The following is a 21,087-nucleotide window of genomic DNA, read 5'->3' as shown; positions in this document are numbered from 1 at the left end:
CCGTAATAGCATTGAAATCCCCAAACACCAACCAATTATTATGTGGAATGGCACAACTATGGAGAGAAGACCACAACCCCCTTCTATCCGAAGCCAGGTTACTACCATAAACAAAAGAAAGCAAAAACGACTTACCACCCATCTGGTGTTGAACAGTAACATGCTGGACATGAGAAGAATGAAGAGAAAGAGAAGAAACATCCCTAGAAAAAAGCCAAAGAGTCGGCAAATCCTTGTCATTCCAGGCAAAGAGAGAAAGACCCATAGATCTCCAAAACTGATCAAAAGTGTCACTAAAACAAATAAGAGGTTCTGCAAGACACAAAAAATCAGGACGATGTTGTTGGCACAGAAGCTTCAGGGCTCGTTGAGTGCGATCATTACCGATGCCCCTACAATTCCAAAATAGCACAATCATTGAAACCGCACAGGCGGCTTGCTATGCCGTTTACCACTGACCTTAAGGGGAATGTTGTTATCTTTGTGTTTCTTCCTTTTCTGGACTTTAGACCAAGTCCTTTCCTCAGGATCATTCACCACCTGCAAACTGTCACTATTTTCTGAATGCACAATTATTTGCAAATTAGGAATTTCAGAAACCGGAGCATTAGGGTGAGAAGTTTGCCAACTCAAGGTTCCCAACTCTTTATCAAGTTGGTAAGAAGGAAAGCCAAGAGAAGGAGAGGCAGGGGCCGTGCCAGAATCAGAGTCAAGAACCAACTCATTAATCTTAACTGAACTGTGAAGTACCATCTGCAAGTCACAGTTATTAGGTTTGTCAGACTCTCCTTTAGCAGGGGCTCTTTTAGAGGATTCACCAATATCATTGTGAACTCCTGTCTTCTGTTTCCAAATCTGAGTAACAGACCTACCTCGGGGCTCGGGAGATCCCATCTTTTGCTTTCCATTTCTTTGCTTTATGTCAACATGATCTTCACGACGAAGGTTCCTCCTACAAGCTCCAGCAGAATGACCAACGGAATGGCAAATAGAGCATAAGTCAGGAAGCCTTTCATATTCAAGGGAAATCCAATGCATTGAGGTGTCAGTATCCACCCTTAGTTTGTATTGAATTTCCTTAGAAAGCTCCACATCAATCAAGATACGAGCATAATGGCCCATTTCACCCTCCACGGTATTCTTGTCAAAACGAAGGGGCACCCCAATCGCCCTTGCAATGCTTGCCATGATCCGTTTATCCCAGAATTCCCAAGGAAGATTATAAAATCAGACCCAGACTTGAGCAGATGTGGATTTATGAGAGTCAGGATTAAATCCCGGGCTCCAAGGAATGAAACGCATAATCCCAGGCCTAAGAGCAATGGCACCACGACTCCAAACAGATTGGAGAGCCTCTGCGGACGAAAGAATAATGTGGTAAAAACCTCTACCCAAAGAAATCAATTTCCAATCAGGAGAACAACCCCAAATTGATGAAAGTTTGGCCTTCAAGTCCGGCTGCTTCCAAGGAGATTCTCCTTTAGCAAGAGTGATACGGCCGATGATAGAGTGCTTACAAAGATTGAGCCTTTCATTGTAAATATCCTGTTGTATTTTGACGGCTTTAAAGCCGCCTTCTTCAGATATAAGAGATCGATCCACGGGGGAAGGAACGTCAGGAGAAATAGCCGCTAAAGGAGTAACACCAACAAGAGTAGCCGCATAGGACCTAGGTGCAGCAGAGGGCCTGGGTTGCGAAGGAGAACAAAACGTAGCATCGCGAGATCCAGGCAAGGCATGCTTCAAGAAAGATGATCTAGAAAAAAGATGAGCAATGGAGCAATCCATCTCCATCAGATCTGCGAGCGCAAAAAACCCGCATAAAAGGCAGGCGGCGAAGACGAGCGGACGACAACCAGAATCACGAGTTCGATCGGCAAAAAAAACAATCAATCAAAAATTGTTGACAAATTATAATAATAATAACTACATCTCCAGGGTCCACTTCTTTTTCAATTTAATGATTTCAAAATAATATTAATTATGTTTTTAATTATTATTGTTATTAATAATTATTGTTCAGAAACCATCAACAGAAGAAGCACGGCAGCAGCGAGAAGAGCAACGGCGGCGGAAACCAGATCTACGAACGGCCGGCGACGGACAGGCGATCCCCTGGCACCGAAGGAAGGTCGGAGCGACGAGAAAGCGTCGGCGAGGAAGCCTGCGGCGGTAAGAAAAGAAGGCAGAAAAGAGGCGGAGATCCCTGAGAACGAGAGCGGAGATCTGCGAAATCCCAAGAGAAGGCGGCGGATCGGCGTAAGAAGAGAGGCGGGAGCGGAGGCGGACGAGAACGGACACGACGGAGATCCGCTAAAGCCGGCAGAGAGAAGACGGCGGCAGGGAGAGAGGAGGCGGTGTCCAAACCCTAGCAGAGCTAAGTTGCAAGTCTGGTTTGCTGTAGTTTTTCCGAGATAATAATTTAAGGGTGTTTGTTTTAACTTTTTGGAACAACGTTTATCGTTTCATTCTAAACCGCAAAAAGTATAGTATTTGATTAAGTTTATAAAACAACAACATTTAACATTTTTTCGTGAAACATTATTATTTTTTAAAAGTTATTTGTACATATTTGATATTGAAAATTTTATTTTTCTAAATTTCAATAATATTTCTTCTTTTAATATTATTTCTATTTCCACAATAGCAAGGTTTTGCTATATTCAATAAAATTATTATTCTAAATTTTGCTTAATTATTTAGATTATTTTTTATTAGTTTGAATGTATTTTTTATTGGACAAATTTTAAATATAACTAAATGATTTCATTCTTTGTTTAAAAAAAATGCTTTCATTCTTAAAAAAAAAAAAAAATATATGGTTTCACCAATTTATAAATTGGAAAAACTAATAACTTTTTGATTGACACTGTCAGTTTTGAACGTTAATAACCTCAAATTTTCTATTTACAATGGAACTATGTTTTCAATTTTCCAAAAATCATAATTTTCGGAACTTTCTTTCTCTAAACATGCATTTTCTCTCTCCTAAAAAAATATATAAATAACCACAAAATTAAAAAGCTAAACAGTCAAAACTGAGAGTATCAACCTAAAAATCTCATCTCTAGTTTTGATAACGACGAGGACCTCAATCCTCTTTTTGCAACAAAAAAAAAACGACAGACACCAATATGCAAATCGGCGAAACCATATGGGTTATATTTGGAATTCGCCTTTTTTTTATAATTTATTTATTGAGATTTGAAATATGTCCATATTAGATATTTTACATACTAACAGCAATAACTTATTGCAATTTTACCAAACACTAATAATTAATCCGCTAATAACAAACTACTAACAACAATAGTAAACAACTAACTACAACAGATAACACATCAACAAACCCTTAAAGTATGAAAGTGTATGGAAGAAAAATCAGCTATGAAAAAATCTCATTAATTTGAATTTTAGACGTTAAAATAGATAAAATAATAACATTCTCCATATTATTAAAATTTTAGTTTATAATTATTATTTCAGCATATATAATAGGTGTTAGGTATCACGATTTGAACCATTATTTAGTATCAACAAATTTATCTAGAAGAAACCATAGTAATATAAATATTTTGAACTAGACTCTTTTAATTACAGTAATATTCATTATACGCACGGTATGAGGAAGCATCAGGTTTTATCAGTTTTTTCGCTTTCTGGTCATAGGTATCTATTTTATAAGTGGCTTTAAAAAATAGTCCAAGTTTCCTCTAAAAGTAATTCATGATCATCACCCCGTAAAAATACATGTCTTTGAATTCATCAAAATTAATTTCTTACTTAATATCACAGTATAAAGCATAACACCACACTACATCAATAACCCTTCAGGCGACGGTTAAAAACCATTGTCTCGACGGAAATAAAACTATCACGGGGCTCACTGTCGTCTGATGATGCTTCAGATGACAGCTGAATTCTATCATTTGAAATAATGCAACATGCCATCAACCTATTTATTCTCTTCCATCTTACGCACATTATGATGGCGATATATATGTATTGCCTCCCGTCAACTCAATGATCCTTGAATGACATCTTATTTAATAAATATGTCAAAACTTTATTGAAATTTGACTTTTTATTTATCGTGATAATAGTTTGCATATTTAAATCTATCGTTGTAACGTGCTTTAGATGACATAGGTCTTAATCAATTAAGTCAAAGTATGTTTATTGAGATGACAGATTTTATTCATATATTTGTCTTTGTATTGATATTCGTATGACATTTTTCTAATTCCATTCCATTTTCTAGGTTTTATTCACTATGACATATAAAGTCATTTTCATGTTTTTACCTCAATCATGCATGAAATAAATGTGCACATAAAATTATAACATTTATAATATGTAATCTGTATTCAATCATAATGTAATATGCACATAAACTAGGGGTAAATTTCATCAATGGTGTACAACATTTACCCTATTTCACACTTTGGTATACAGCCTTCAATTTGTCTCATTAATATGTACGAGCTTATATGTGACCTCCCACTTTGGTGTATAACAGGTTAAAATGACCGGTCAATGAAAAGTCAACTTGCCATGTCATCAATTTGACCAGTTAAAAAGTCAAAGTTTGGGATGGCTAAAAATCATCATAAAAAATCTTGATGTTTTGTATGTGTTAGGTGCATCTTGGTATGCTCCCAACTATTAGGTAAGGAACATATAACGGTAGACCTTCTGTCCATTGGTCGACTTATGACCAACATCCTTAAGTTTAATGATCATATTTGAAATCTCCCTTAGGGGTTTCAACATAGTATGATTGTGATATTTGTGGTAAGTGTCAATATTGATCATTAGAGAACAAAGCTATATCGGAGTCATGTCTTCGAGCTTGTCCTTCAAAGCAGTCCATAATGTTTTTCTTCCCACACTTACGAAACCTCTTAGTGATTTTATCATCGTTTCACTAAGCAAAATGATTGGAGCTATGTAATATTTCTATTCTTAGCGACATAAGCCTATTGGTCCCTTTTATGCTTAGTTGTGGCTCCTTTCGGGTTTAGTCATAACTACCTTGAAAGGTTCTTTGCTACCTACTAGTTCGTGTTTGTGATCTCCTCAATTCAAATGGCTGCTGGAATTTTCAGCTTATAAACTCCATCTTTAATGACAAAGATAATAAACTTATTCTATCTATTCCAAGTCGTTCTTTTGGGGGCTTAACTCCTGGTGTTGTTTGCCTGAGTCTAAAGGTGGCTATACGGTGCAGAGCGGAGTGACTTTTTATTCTTGGTAAATAACTCAAACTTGTGCCCTCAAATTAATTTTCTCTATTCGAAAGCTCTGTGGAAGATGAAATCTTCTCCTAAAGAAAAAAAATTGCTTGTGGAGATTATCATCAAACTGTCCACGCTCTCTCAACAATTTGGCTCAATGCAGGAGTTCATTGGCTAATGTCTGCGTATTTGTCATATATATGGGGAGGATGAAACACATATCTTTGTTACCTGACAGTTTTTGCAACAGGTCTAGTCCATGTTCTTTGGAGATAACAGAATGGCGGTGGTGTCGAATGTGATTAACCGGTTCACTAATTTATTACTTCAGAAGTAGGATCCCCTTATAGATGAAACTGGGAACATTCTATGGCGCATTTCCAAACATCGAAATGAAGTGGTTTGGAAAAACAAATTCTTTAGGCCAACTGAAGTTCTTGCTTCATATCTGCAGGAGTTATCATTTTGGGTCAAGGCTCAATCCTTATGAGAGTCATTGAATTCTTCTTCATCTTCAGCTAAGTCAGTTTGGAAGTGTCCAACGATTGGGTTCCTCTGTTGTAATGTAGACTCATTAGTTTTTAAGGAAAAAGGACTTTAGATCTTTTGGCTTTTTTGCTTCGCAATCATCTTGGAGAGTGCATTTTTGCTCGTCACAACTCACTCGATGACATTTTCAACCTCAGTCTTTTTGAAGTGCTTGCTATCTAAGAAGTTCTCAACTGTATTAAAACAACCAATCAAAGTAGAATTGCGATTCAATCATATTGTCTCACAATAGTGTAAGATATCAGTCATCCTATTTCAGCTAATTTATATCTTTCTAATATTGTTTAGAAAAGTGTTTCTCTTTTTAGTAAGTTAGATTTGTGTTCTATGTTAAGTAAATCTGACAACCCATTCTCTAACGAAAACGGTAATTTCTTCATGACCAGTAAGTCTATCCACCATGTTTTATCATTGATATTATTGTTTCTTATTCTTCCTAATAAAGCTTTGTTTTCCTAAAGAAAAATAAGTCGGTAAAACCACAATTTTTATTTTTCCTAAATTGTTTAACCTAAAAACAAAATGAAATAGGGAATTTAGGAAAAAGACTTTGTCAAATGATGACGTGAGTACCATCTCTTTATTTTTTTTATTTAATAAAATTTATTACTAGCTACAATTAAAACTGGAAAAGAAAAGAAAAAAACATAATATTTGCATATATAACTCATTTTCAGATTGGCCCACCCTTACCACCACTACCACCACCGCACCCGCACCCTTTTCTTTCTTTTCTCAAATCCCATTTTCCAATTTCATCGGAAAATTCTTTTTACTTTTTCATCTCCACTTCTTTCTTCTTCTTCCTTTTTATTTTTTTTTTATTTTTTTTACTGCTATATATGCCCATAGATTTTCCGTTTCATCAGTTTCTGCCTAGAATTCCCAAATTGGTATCTTGTTTGCCGATGGATTGATGGGCTTTTCTCAATTTATTTGTAGTTGATTTATTTTAGGGTATTTGTTAATGGCATTGGGTACAAATTAATTATGAGAATGTAATGAATAATCATCAGTAATTTTTAATAATAAGTTTTGATATCCTTGTAACCCTTAGCGGAGTTTGATAGATAATAAATTAATAAATTTATAATGGGGAATGTGAATGGAAGAGGCGAAGAAGATGGGTCAAATAGCACATCAGAGTCAGGAGGCGGAGGAGGGGTCGGAGTTGAGGTTGATGAAGCAGGAGGAGTTATGGTTTCGCCGGATGAGACCAACCTTGGCTATCTTCCGCCGCCACCGGAGTTAATGGGTCAGTCTCCTCCTCATAATCCAAGGGCTACTCACTCGCCTCTCATGTTCGCTCCTCAGGTCTCTTCTCCTCTTTTCCTTTTCTTTTGATTTCTCATTGTTGTTTCTATGAATCTTCACTCCGTTCTAACATGCAATTAATGAAACTCTTGATTGTGAATTCTATTGTTTTAGGATTTTTCACTATGTGCTTCAATTATATGCTCAACACAGTTTTTATTTCATTTTATGGAAAATTTATCATTGTTATTTAATTTGGGATTTCAGCTTTTATTCTCCCTACTTGGGTGTTGATTATGTGCTACATTCGAATTGCATTGGCTATATAGTTTGTGATTATTGATTCAGAACAGTTACAGCTCTTCCCATCAGTATTAATGAAGCATTGGAATTTGATTTTGCTGCACTAGAAGGAAACTGCCAGTGTTATATCAACAGAGATCAAGTCCACAAACTTATGCCAGTGTTACATGCTTTAGGATCATTGCAATTACTTGCTCTAATCAAGGCCAACTATTCATTTATTTTAGATATATAAGGTCTAGTTTGTTCCTAAGGATTTGGTGAAGAGCTATTTAACCATTGCTGTCCTGAATGTAGTAATGTTTACCTAATAATGGAAACACTAACCTATGTTGCATGGGAACTTTGATTTTAATGTGTTTCACGTGGACGCGTTTCAGAAACTAAAACTATCGGAACTTGAATGAAACATTCCGGGTCATGTTTTTGTAATTTAAGAAAATTGGAAGCTCATTTCTTAGAATTTTTAAACTTTTTTTTTTCTAGGATGTAATATATTTTCAGAAGTAGCTCAATGTTAATCACATTTTTAGTAATTCCCTAATATATTCTAGATTATCTTCTACAAGCTTTCAAAAATGAAAGAGCCTTTTTTTTCCATCTATTATGTAACTTGTTTGTAATTCTTTCTAATGTGTATCCTATAATTTTAAGCATTTATAGATATATCCATGTATTATTATTATTATGTACATGTTTCCCCACGTTTCCATTTCCGTATCAGTTTCCTGTTCAGTTTCCATTTCCATGTAACGTTCACACTAGCCCAGCTTTCTCATTTCCCACGTGTTATGATTAGAAAATTTATTGGTAATTGTGTTTGTCTTCATATGTATCGTACCACCATTTTGAACTATAGCGATTAATTTTCTCTTTCGAAAAATATAATAGGCATATTTGTACATTATACCTTTATTTTAAGTCAGCTTGTATGCTTATGATCCATTTATAGGTACCTGTGATTCCTTTACAAAGACCAGATGAGATCCAAATTCCGAATGCTTCGTGGATGCCAAGTAGTGCAGGGTTTGATGAAATGTGCGACGAACAAGGAATTCCTACAATGATTACATGGAGCTATGGTGGCAGGGAAGTAGCTGTTGAGGGATCATGGGATAACTGGAAAACGAGGTTATAAATGTTCATTGTTGCCTTTTTCTGTTTAAGTGCTGTTAGAAGTTATCTTTGTAGTATCTGATACATCTTCGACTTTGTTGGTCAGAGTTCCCTTACAGAAATCTGGTAAAGATTACACAATTATGAAAGTACTGCCTTCCGGGGTTTATCAGTATAGGTTTATTGTTGATGGACAGTGGAGGTACATTCCTGATTTACCTTGTGCTCAAGATGATAATGGCACTACCTACAATATTTTGGATTTGCAGGTGACACTGTTGTTCCCTTTCTTTTTCTTTTCTATTACTATTATTGTTTTTTTGGTTTCAGTAGTTTGCATGAATGGTGATATTAGATTCATGAGTGTAATTATTGCTTCTAGAACCTATACTGAATCATATCTTAAAATTGAAATTAATTTTTTTCATTCGCAACTCTACCATGTCCTTATCTGACATTATAGGATAAAATAGTTCCTTTTTAGCATGAGTCTTGCATGGAAATATGATTTTGAAAAGTTTCCACGTTTTAAAAACTGTTTCCATTTCCGAAACTCTCGGAAACTTCTACTTTAGTTTTTGGGTGACATTCCTAATTTACGAAAATAGGAAACACGTTTCTCAGCATAAACGCTTTTCCAAAAGTAGATCGCTGCATTAACTGATTCAATATGGTCAATCACTTCACATTAAATCCTCAATTTGTTTCCCTAAAATCATTTTCTTCAAGCTTTCACAAAGAAAAATAGTAATATTTTTATTTTATATGTGAAGAGTTTCAGAAATGCATCTTTGTAATTTTAAAATTTATAAATATATCCTATATTTTGTTATTTACACATTTCCCCTTGAGTTTCCGGTTCCAATGTCTCTGCAAATCATTTATCGATGTCAGTTCCGTTTCCGTGCAACACATATTATAACTTAAAAACAACGTTTCGTCCCCCCCCCCCCTTTTTTTTTTGCGGCACTAGCCGTGTTTCTTATATAATCAAAGTGACCAGTTACAATAGCTGTTTTTCTTGGTGCTGCAATGCAATCATTCATAGGCAATACATTAGATGAAATTTTGTCTTATTGTTAATTGGTTGTCATTCTAAAGGAGTTTTCCTTTAAATCTTTTCTTAGGATTACCTCATACTGTGAAGGAAAAAATGAAAATTATAGCTAAATGAGAATTATAGGCATTTTGTTGGAATAGTTTTTATTTATTTTATACAGATCAGTTCAGTGCATGAAGAAATAGAAGTTTTCTTAGAATTGGATTAATCATAGTAGTCCTATTATAAGCAAATCTGCAAAATTCATATGATTCTCTTGTTGTAAAATACGTATAATGAATGTGTTTCTATTATTTTACTTAAGGGTGTATATAAACAGTTTAGGTTGTCATTGCACATGGTATTTTAATCACTCAAGTCGAGAGTTTTTATTTGGGAACGGAATGCGATAGTTCTATGATTCATATGAGATTATGTTTATTTGATATAATGCTCTGATGCTTTATAAATGTTAGGAAAACAAAATTAAATAGGAATCAATCAAGGGGTTGTTTGTGTGATGATGATCTCATGAGCAACTATTCTGTGATTTGCAAACCTATGAGTTTATCATCTTTATGTAAAGCAGGGGATAAAGCTTCTTTTATTCCATACTTTAAAGTTTTAGTTTTTTTAACCTCAAAGTTAGTTGTTTATTTTGTTTTTAGTTTAAAATAATACTCGGTATAATACACTTTCTCTGCGTTTTGGCTTCTCAATTATGTGTCATATCTTAATCTGCATCCAAACTCCATATTCTTGTATAAGATAATGCCACCTCTGTCAATATGAGATTATCTCTGTAAATGAACATTTTTGAATTTTCATAATTCGCTGCTATGTACTACGTAATTCCTAGTTTTCGGTTTCCTGTTAATTAGGCAGATATATATACATTTTACCAGTCCACTAGATAGTTTTCCTAAATACGAACTTGTCCTTTTGTAGTTTTGTGAGAGGCGTCTTTTTCAATAAAGTCTATTATGAATTTTCAGTCAAGAAAAAAATAAAGGGAGCTAGGTGATCTCTTGCAAATCACCGTTGAGTTTCAAAATAGGTCAGTCAAAGAACAAGAGAAACAAGGGGGATAGCATGTCAATTTTCCCGTAATCAGACATGTGACGAGATCCTATTTGCAGACCCGCAGTAACATATAACCAGCTTCGTTCGAAAATTTATTAATCAACCAATTCGTAGGACTAGCTAGCTTGTGAAATGTTTTTAGATATGTGTTATGTGAGTTTTGTGAGCATTCTCATATCATATCCAGACATTTCATAAAGACTTGAGAGCCCTTCATCATTGTATTTAAATGAACATAGTTTTCTGTTTCGAGTGACACTCTTGATGAAAGCTAGCTGGAAATGGCAATTAATGATTATTGCGGACATAGTTTGTGAATGTTTTATATACAAAGGATAACTTGTTCATCATTTATATGGCAATTAATGATATTTTTCGCAGGATTATGTTCCTGAGGACCTTGAGAGTATATCTAGCTTTGAACCCCCTCAATCTCCAGAAGCAAGCTATAGTAATTTACAACTTGGAAATGACGATTTTGCAAAGGAGCCACCATTTGTTCCTCCACACTTGCAGATGACACTTCTGAATATGCCGTCATCAAATATGGAGATCACACCGCCATTATCGAGACCCCAACATGTGGTGCTTAATCATCTTTACATACAGAAAGGGAAAGGTGCACCCGCGGTTGTTGCACTTGGTTCGACACATAGGTTCGCATCCAAGTATGTGACAGTGGTGCTATACAGGTCTCTTCAGAGGTAAATATCATATTCCATTAAATATGGGGTTTGTATTCAACAGCTGAGTGAAATCAATATAAATTATTAAGTCGAAAAGGTAAGGCAGGTCGGCTCATCCTAAGGGATTTGTAGAAGAATGAACGAATGAATGTATTCTCTGATAATCCAAATGCTTGGTAACCATTGATTAGGCATTTTATGCAGTTGTTTTGGTCAGATTGTATGGTTAACATGTCTAGATCCCAATTTTATGGGGGTTAAGATGAAGTTTTATTCTCTTTAATAGGCAAATCAGCATGTTCAATGAGTTCAGGTCTCGTTTGGCCTTGAGCCTGAGTTACTAAAACCTTAGTTTTCATTCTTTTTTTTTCTCTTAGAAAAAATTTAAATAGCAACCGAATAAACTTAGGGGATAAGATATCAAAATAAGCCTCAAAGTTTTTGGGGAAGACCTAATTTACCACCATGTTCAAATAGTACAATTTTAGTCCTGATGATTATGCCGTTAATTTCTTTATACTTGGTGTCATGTCATGCTTTTACCTAATTTATTATTTTTTTCTTTGTTAATGGTATAATCATATGATGTGTCGCACCATTTGAAAAATGCTTTTACCTAATTTATTATTTTTTTCTTTGTTAATGGTATAATCATATGATGTGTCGCACCATTTGAAAAATATTACGACTTATACGAGGGGTTAATCAAAAACTTTTGAAGACTATTTTACTACCTTATTTCATAAACTGATTATAAATATATCCATTGAAATTACCTCAATTATTTTCGATTGAGCATTAAAATTATTCAACTTTGCATTGTTGCAGCACTAAGGTTTAATTTGGCGAAAATCAATTAAAAAAAATTGTTGGGATGCTAACTTACAAAATTTTAATCACATTATTAATTTTTTTAATCTGTCACTATCTAATTATTATTTTTATTTAAATCTGTCACTATCAATGTTATATTTTTGTATGATTTTTTCTTTGAACCTTTTTTCCACTTCACTCTATAATATGAAATTAAAATAAGATAATTGATGGCTAAATGCTTGATATATGTTTGTATATTTTTTTCTTTGCACCTTTTTTTCCACTTCATTCTATAATATGAAAGTAAAATATATTTGACCATAAATTATGGTAATACGAATAAAAATAATGTTATAAAACTATTTAAACCAACATTCTCTAAAAAATAATATAGTATTGTAATAATTTAAATTTTAAGAATTTTGATATAAAGAAATAGAGTTGGGAAAGGTCATTATATTAATAGGTTTATGAATAAATTACTGAATGGATTAATTTAGTAAGAGTACTATATTCTATATTTAAAAGAATGTACTATATAAATAAATATAGTAATTTTTGTACAGTATAGTTTATAATGCGTATATTGTATTTCGAAAAGTTCAGTAGGCTTCTGTTTATGATAGAACAAATTAATCAATATTATATCTTTGTACAGCACAGAATAAAGTAGTACATCTTTTTGGAAGTTATACTCTTTGATGAGGACCATTTCAAATTAAATTAAATGAATTCATCCCATAGAAATTAACGATTACCTTTATTTTTAGCTTCATCAGTCAGTATAATCACACAATTGTGCATTAGTTAATTTTGCTTCATCTTCACGCTATAACATTGTTATTATCATCAATAAAATAAAACATAAACGCATACTAACTAAAACAATTACAAAATTCATTCTAAGTTACATACAAACTCTACATAAAAAAATGCACAGAAAAATGTATTTTCAAATTCGATCTCTCCATGCAAACTCTAATATATTGAATCCGACAACAATCTACACACTTCAATCTCATTCGACTTTGAATACAAATACTCAAAACAATTCTGAAAAAACAATCCAGTAAAAAAACTCGAAAAACATAAATACAATAAAATGGAAGAAATTGCATTCTCATACATCACATAGATTACCTGGCTAAAGGGAAAAATGAATTCATCATCTACAACATTATAAATATTTTAAAATCATAATAAGATAATACGAGTAATATGGACAAGATTGAGAGGAAGTGCATTCATGGAAAATCACTTGTAAAGATGAAATTAACATCTATCCACAATGTCAAACAACCTTAAATGATAGTTCGGAAGGATTCCTTACGAACAACTATGCATAAGGGTTGAACAACCTACTTTAGTTAGATATGGGTTATTTTGGCGGGATTCCAAATTTTCACACGTATCTATCGATAAAGAGAGAGAGAGAGAGAGAAAGAAGATGTGGATCACAACTAGCATCCACTTGATGAATCGTAATCATTAGTTTTTAATCCTAAGATTAAGAATCAATCTACATGAACAATTGTTTGACAATTTTGCCCTTTTGACCTAGGTAACTTTTTTGTGTAGTATAAATTGAACAACATTTGGTAGGGAGGGGGAGATCTTATCTTTTTCCACCTCCAGATTAATTACAATAGTAAAAATTTCAATCTTGGAGGAGTTATTTAGATGTCGACTGGTTGTTCACTCATGAAAATGAGTGAGTAGTCCACTTAGCAAGCTCATCCAGCTCTGACTAGTGTTATAAGTATTGTTCTTTCTAATTAACAAAGAATGGTATTCTATGAATGATTGTTAATGGGATATAAATGCTTAGATCTAATCAGTCTATGTCGTAGTGATGAGAGATGACACGAGAGTGTTCTTAAATCATGGAACAACTTATTAACATGTATAATTATGGATGGAGACAGAAGTATTTATGCATCAGGGTTTTTATTTATAAAATGCTTCCTACAACTTAATGTTTGAATGTTGGTAACTCAAGGAGACTTGGTTAGTTAATGTTCTTAGTATCTTTGGAAAAAGGGAGATCAGACCTTAGTAACTAGAGAAGAAAGAAACCCAGACCATCGTGCTTCAAAACATTCATATATGATTAGGAATGGAGTATTATATGAACTCTCAAACAAACTCATTTTGCATGTTTAAGTTTAGTTCACACAAACAAACTCTCAACTATAAGTCTATTAGCTGTTAAGGTAATCTTTCACTAAATTTCGTTATCAATCTCTATGGAAAACGATACTTGGCTTACCCATACTCCACTCGACCTAGTACATTTGCTAGCGTTCATATTTTACACACCATAAGATTACTTCAATTTACGAATAAATTCAAAAACTTAACAAAACAATCTCAGAACAAATTCAAAATGCTCATACATTCAAGACATGAACAATATATTTTCATCAATAAAGTTTGATGTTGAGAAATTGATAAATCAACAAATTTTGGTCTATTTCAGCTCAATATGCAGACCATTCACATTCAACTCGAATGGAAGAAGACGTTCAAACAAATTTTTTGTGAGACCATATTATATGGACATGAGAAGATAACTCTAGAGGATATTAAAAATTTCTTGTTAGAATGAGAACTATTAATTGTTAATTGGAAAATATAGATGAGCCAAGTAAAGAAGATCGACTTGGTAGTCTATAGTAGAAAAGGAAGCTCACAATTCCGATTTAAATCCTGAAAGAATATTATTTTCTACTTCTGTAATAAAAAAATGTATATAAAAGTTGCGTATTGGCATTGGAATAAAAAAGAAGAGAAGAACATTCAGAAAAACGAGATGCAATGAAGTCGCATGCCACATATGATGATGGTAAAGCAGATGCATTCTCAATTACCATATGGGAAGAAGAGACGAAGGGTTTAAATCAGATACTTGACTCAAAAAATGAGATATTTCAAGTTTAAGTCTTAGTGAAAATGGAGTTCTGTTAATACAGGTTGGTAACGATGTTAAGGGTTTAAAAATCTCCATTTGGTAAAAGGGATTAACCCTAAAAATCTCAAAGAGAAATTTTGTATTTAATTGACATAAATTTTGTTTGATTACATGAAAGAGATGAATTTATATCATTCCTAACCTAAAGAATTAAATTATATAAAAGTCTAATAACATATACATATCTTGCTAAATAAAAGGTTAAAGGGCTAAAATTGAATAAGGATAAAAGAGCGGCAAACTTGTAAATAAGTAGTGAGAAAGTTGTAATTAGAAGGCAGTTGGAGAATGGATAAGGCTGATTCAAAGTGCACTTATAAAAGTCTACGTATGGGCTTAATTTTAGAAACAGAAAATTTTGGCTTTGGCGACTTGAAAGTCCACACGATGTGTGGATTAAAACTAGAAAAGCAGAATCTCTCAATTTGAATCCACACAGTTCGTCATCTCTTTCCCTTGGTGTATCGTCCTTTTGACCCGACTTCTCCCAATTATCCGTTTCACACATTTGATCAACTCCATGTCCTCAACATATGTGTTATTGGCTATAATGACCTATATAATACCTCATGATTAGGAATAGTGAAGATAAAGATGTTTGATAGAGGTGTGAAAATAATGAAAAATGTTTAGTATGGATCACATCGGAAGAAAATTTCAATATCTCTAACCACTCTTACATAAAGGTGTGATTTTGTTGGTATTAGGCATGATACTCATTTGGCTTCCTAAACGAAGGTTTTAGAGTCAATTATAACCTTAAACCATTAAAATCATCAATCAAGTTTCTAAATTAAGCAAAAATCATCAATTGAGGCTTCATCGAAAATCATTCGATTGAACAATTTTAGACTATTTTCTCCAAATTCATTTTGAACCAATACAGAGATCATTACAGTCTATATCAAATAGTCACAATTTTTTATTTTAGAATAGGATGACGATAGAATAGAATGATGACTCATTGATGATTTTTGTTTAGTTCATGACCTAATTGATGATTTTGATTGTTTAAAGTCTTAATTAACTTTGAAGTTTTAGTTTTGGAACCTAAATGGATGCGCGGGAAAAAATAATATCTCTAACCACTCTTACATAAAGAGGAGAAATTCTATTATGGTCCCGGTTCATTGAATATTACCTATAGAAATGTGACAATTACACTTTCTTTCCTTACACCAATATCAAACTTGTTTAGTTAATACTCAATATAATCCAATTTCTAATAAAGACAGTTCTCATCAAAATCAATAATTGTTGCTATATTTTCTGATTAAGTTTTGGTGCAAATCTCATGGGTTAATAAAAAATAGTTTATTTTTCTCCGTGAACCATAATTAACTTAGTATTGTATTTTCTTTTCCAGAGGTAATATCTTTTTCAATTTCAGTTTCAATCTCCCGGCACAAACCTAAACCTTTAACTACATAAATAAAGTACATTCATAAGCCATGACTCTTTAACTATAAGCCATGACTCTTTAACTATAAGACTATTAACACGATCATTTGATAACATAAAATTTTTTAAATTTTACATTATATTAATATTAAAGTCCATAAAAAATCCAAATTAAAGAAAATTATTATAAAAAATTAATGAAATGATGACCAGAAAATAAGTATTTGATGGTCACATCGGATAACAAAAAAAAAGGATAGTTTAGTTTCTAATTAAACTTATCCAGATCATGATTTTGTCAATTATTTAAATGGAATTTCTTTAATTTGAACTTTAATGTTAATAGAATATAAAGTGCAAAGCCTTTTATATCATGAAATGAAGTTTAGAAACTATAATGCTAATACCGCTATAGTTGAAGGGCTATTAAGTAATCAAGATTGTCCCATGTTTATAGATGGACCTTAGATGTGGCAGATTAATCAAATATTAGATTAACAGTGAAATTGGAGCATAATTTGATTAAATTGCAAGCCAAAAGGACAAAAAATCACTTGCTTGTATTGTGTAGGACATTTCCCCAAGAGAAAAGCTTAATAAAAAAAAAACATAGCAAAAACTAAGCCATAACTTAGCCTGTAACATATCAAAAACTACTATATAGACAAAAGGCAACTGTGTTTATTTTAATTTCTATTCCCTCCACACTACTAAACTAAGCCACTTCTGCAACTTACTACTTAAAATATAGGACACCCTGTGACATTAATCCCTGGTGCGGTCGGACATGTCGCCAACGGACAGTGATCAACCTCAGTACCCCACCATTTCAAAACTACCCCATTGTTTTGGAATGCAAAGAACAATAGTACCCCCATGAAAGCTGTACCAGCATCCAATGCAGCTGATAAAACATAGTTATATTTCTGCCACCACCGTTTGTGATATCGGAACACGAAATAGTTGAAGATTGTTCCTGTTACAAGCCAGCTTGCTATATTCGTAGGAGTTGCCGGTGGCATTCCAGCGAAACCATAAGATATGACCGGTATGTTTATCAATGGAATCCATTTCTTCTCTGGGAACATTTTGCTCAGTATCCAAATCGGTACAGGCAAGAATGCCCCAATCAAGAACAACCATACCAGATTCCTGTACATTCCACCTGATCCGAACAATCGTTCTGGTCCTATTAGACCCCATATCACCGAAGCGTCAAAAGTGACTCGGTATTTTGGACAGGTCCAAGGACTTTCCGGATGAAGTCCTTCAACATCACAGATGTTCTCCACATTCTCCAGCATCCACCATGCAACTGCAAGGTTGACTGTTCCAGCAACCAAAGTTCCAACCAGCTGAGGAAAAACAATCTCCAAATCGTCACTATTTCGAATAACAAAAATAGAGTTTCAAATGCTTAACCTCTCACAAGACATTACCTGAGCAACATACATACAACGAGGCGGTATTTTCATGTAATGCCCGAGTTTAAGGTCCGATAAGAAAGAGAGAGCATGGACTGTGCTTATTCTTCCATAAATCTTGAAAAGCAAGTTTGCAATTGGTTGTCCAGGTATTATATACCCAATTATGAACTGTGCAATTATGTCATATCCGGGTTGCTGCATATCCACAAAAACTTCATTAGCCAAACTTGAACATTTGTTACCTGAACTGAAATTGGAGAAAAACTAAAACTGACCTGGTTTGTAGTAGCTTGAATGACTCCAATAGGAAGTGTAACTATCCAAGCCAACCCGAAGGCGAAAAGCATACCCCACCATTTCAGCTGCACATCTTTTTCCCACACAAAACACATTATTAAAGATAGTACTGTGCTTCCTACTAACAGAATGTAGAACCACCATTCCGGCACTTGTTTGTAGTTTTTCATCAATTTCGCATGAATGTCCAGTTTCGCATTCTTCATTGCAGACCTACTTTGCCTCCAAATATCACTATAAAAAAAAAAAAAAAAAGGGCGGCCCGGTCGCATTACGCGTCCCCGCCCTCCAAATATCACTATAAAGAAACAAAATCAATTATTCAACATATCACTCAAATTTGGATTAAGAAATTAGAGAGCAGCCTCCTACCTTCCATGAAACAGTGCCACATGAGTAAGAGTTGCGGTAAACCTGGCAAATCCGGAGCCAATGGACAGGGCAAACAGAGGGCTAAGGTAAAGCTTACTGTAATTGTTATAAGCAGCAATGTTAAGTTCATAATTGGGAGTCAAGATCTTGGTGGTATCATACTTATGTCCAGCAGAAGTGAAGAGCTGATTAGAAAAAATGGGAAACTTTCGAGCATCGAAGGTATCATACTTCCAGTAACAAAGAGGAACAATGATATAAATAAACATGATAAAACCAACCCCAACATTAAGAATAGAAGACCAAGGTGCGACCAAGGGGCTTCCATGGTAAGCCGAAATCCCAGCCCAATCAAGGGTGAAAGCACCAACCCCTAGGCCGTGGTAACCGGAACCTACTTGTTGAGCAGTGATGCTCTTAGGAAATGCCCAGCAAACCCATGAGAAGAATGTCAATATAGGAAACAAATAGCCAGGAAGTGCATAGTAAAGAAAGCTTAATGTCATTGCCACAAGGAAGAATCTCATCCGTGTCATGCCTTTCACTTTGATTTCCTTTTCGTGGAGTGCTCTGTAGAGACAAAGTCCACATGTCATCACAATTATATATTCCAATTCATACAACTTAAGCTTTGTTCACATTACTTGTTTAAGCATAAGCATATTCTTTACACTAACCAACAAAGAATTTCATCTATCAGAACATTATTAGTGGTCCATAAGATAAATTCTTTCCACAATAAGCATGCTATTATCTCATATTATAAAATCAAGGTGTTGCTTTCAATTCATATCAACCTCAGAATAAGGTCGTAAAGAAAATTGGTACAAAATTCCTGTTATTTTCCTGCATTTTCTCATCAACCAAACAGATAATAGAAAATTTCTGAAGGATCAAAGGGAAAACCGACCTAAACAATGAAACCTGGGCGAGATTTGCAGGCCACCACATCTCAACAGGATCCACAAGATATCTCCTAAGCATCCCAGCCCATCCATACCCCAATATCTGCATAATCATGCAAAAAGGGAAAAAAGAAATCATATAACCAAAAAAAACCCCAAATTATAATCTAAAAAGAAAGAAGATCCCCAAAAAGATTAAAGTAAAAGAAACATCAAAATATGTAAAGAATGAAGTAATAAACAATAAAAAGATCCTATTTTTACACCCCCAAAAAAACAAAGGAAATGAAAGGGCAATACCTGACTAGTCAAGACAATAAGAAGAGCTAAAATGAAACTGAGAGACTGTTTATAATAAGCCTTCATAACAGTAATAGCACCAATAGAATAAGCATCACCACCGCCATAAGAAACACCACAATTAGCAAAAATGGTGATGATAACATGCTCTTTGATGTTAAAAGGCCCAGGATTCAAACTAAATTCCCAATTCATAATCTTATACTTTTTTTTGGGCAAAGCTCTGGCCATGAACTTGCCAACAGGAAGAACACCAATTTGCATAAGAATGGCTGAAATTATGAGTGGCTGTGTACGGTAAGTGAAGAAAGTGTTGAGGAAGATTAGGATTACACATGTTGTTAAACCCAAAACCCATGCCCGAAATGTCATAACCGGGATTGTTGGGTCATCTGTTTCGGGCACAACAAGAGCTACTTCTTCTATTGGACACTTTTCATGATCTTCTGTTGAATTTGGATTTGAATTTGAATTCCTATTCCCAATTGAACCTTCAAGATTCAAACTTTCGTGAGTTTGAGGCTTTGGATTGGTCACCATTGATAAAGTCACAGCCTGGCTTCAAGGTTTTAGCCAGGATATGGAGGTTTCTTTCTATTGGACTTGGAGACTGTAAAGATGGACTCATCTCTGTTATATAGATTATATTTTATAGGGGATGATGATGGGTTTTTTCTATGACGAGAATACCCTTCGTTTAAATTCGATTTTCTTTTCTTAATTTTCATAAATATGAATGACTTTATTTTAGTGTGGTAAGATAATAATAAAGGCAACGGTTATTGTTTCTGTGTGAAGAGTACGTGCAATACTATGACAGACACACTTTTGTCTTAGTCTTAGGAATGCCAAACACACTCTTGTCTTGGTCTTGGGAATTGCCAGCTTGGCATTCCACGGGTATTTTCCAAAAAAAATGACTTTACTGTTTTAAGTCAATCAATCCATTGACTTTGGCCACTCCTTTCTTAGGACCATACTACCCTTTCCTTTCAAGTAAGTACCATATTATTTCTGATTTTATTTTCCTTTTATTATTATTTCTAATGAATTTCATTTTCTGTTACTTACTATATATATCTTCGGTCTAAAATTAAGGTTCAATGTTTTTACTGCATATCCATCCATCTCAAAATATAGGTTATTTTTTCTCTATTTTGCATTAATTTTCCAGTATTCTATTGTTTAATATTAATGTAATTGTTTAAACAAATAGTTTATTACTAACTAATTAGAAATTATAAAAATGCTTTCAATATTGTAATCCTAACTTAATATTTTCTCGAAAACATAATTTAAATTATTAGTCATCTATATTAATAGAAAAATAG

At 33.8% G+C, this 21,087-nt stretch overlaps 2 protein-coding genes across 2 annotated transcripts; one reads left to right on the top strand and one right to left on the bottom strand.

The window, feature by feature from the left end:
* The first annotated feature begins 6,469 nt into the window (after window positions 1–6,469).
* Window positions 6,470–11,483, top strand: LOC136206566 (SNF1-related protein kinase regulatory subunit beta-2). Its single transcript, XM_065997660.1, has 4 exons — window positions 6,470–7,100; window positions 8,296–8,474; window positions 8,566–8,728; window positions 10,963–11,483. The coding sequence occupies exons 1-4, from the start codon at window positions 6,879–6,881 to the stop codon at window positions 11,287–11,289; spliced, it is 891 nt and encodes a 296-aa protein (XP_065853732.1). The 5' UTR covers window positions 6,470–6,878; the 3' UTR covers window positions 11,290–11,483.
* Window positions 11,484–16,949: 5,466 nt separating this feature from the next.
* Window positions 16,950–20,379, bottom strand: LOC136205652 (oligopeptide transporter 3). The gene is made up of 6 exons (XM_065996337.1): window positions 19,757–20,379; window positions 19,462–19,559; window positions 18,552–19,121; window positions 18,158–18,413; window positions 17,895–18,077; window positions 16,950–17,810 (listed from the first exon to the last, which is right to left on the bottom strand). Exons 1-6 carry the CDS (start codon window positions 20,294–20,296, stop codon window positions 17,196–17,198), a joined length of 2,262 nt encoding a protein of 753 aa, XP_065852409.1. The 5' UTR covers window positions 20,297–20,379; the 3' UTR covers window positions 16,950–17,195.
* Window positions 20,380–21,087: the final 708 nt, after the last annotated feature.

The sequence above is a fragment of the Euphorbia lathyris genome, chromosome 9 (genome assembly GCF_963576675.1).
Source record: "Euphorbia lathyris chromosome 9, ddEupLath1.1, whole genome shotgun sequence".
NCBI lineage: Eukaryota > Viridiplantae > Streptophyta > Magnoliopsida > Malpighiales > Euphorbiaceae > Euphorbia > Euphorbia lathyris.
Note: the sequence above shows the minus strand (reverse complement) of the source record. Positions and strands in the feature narration are given on the sequence as shown.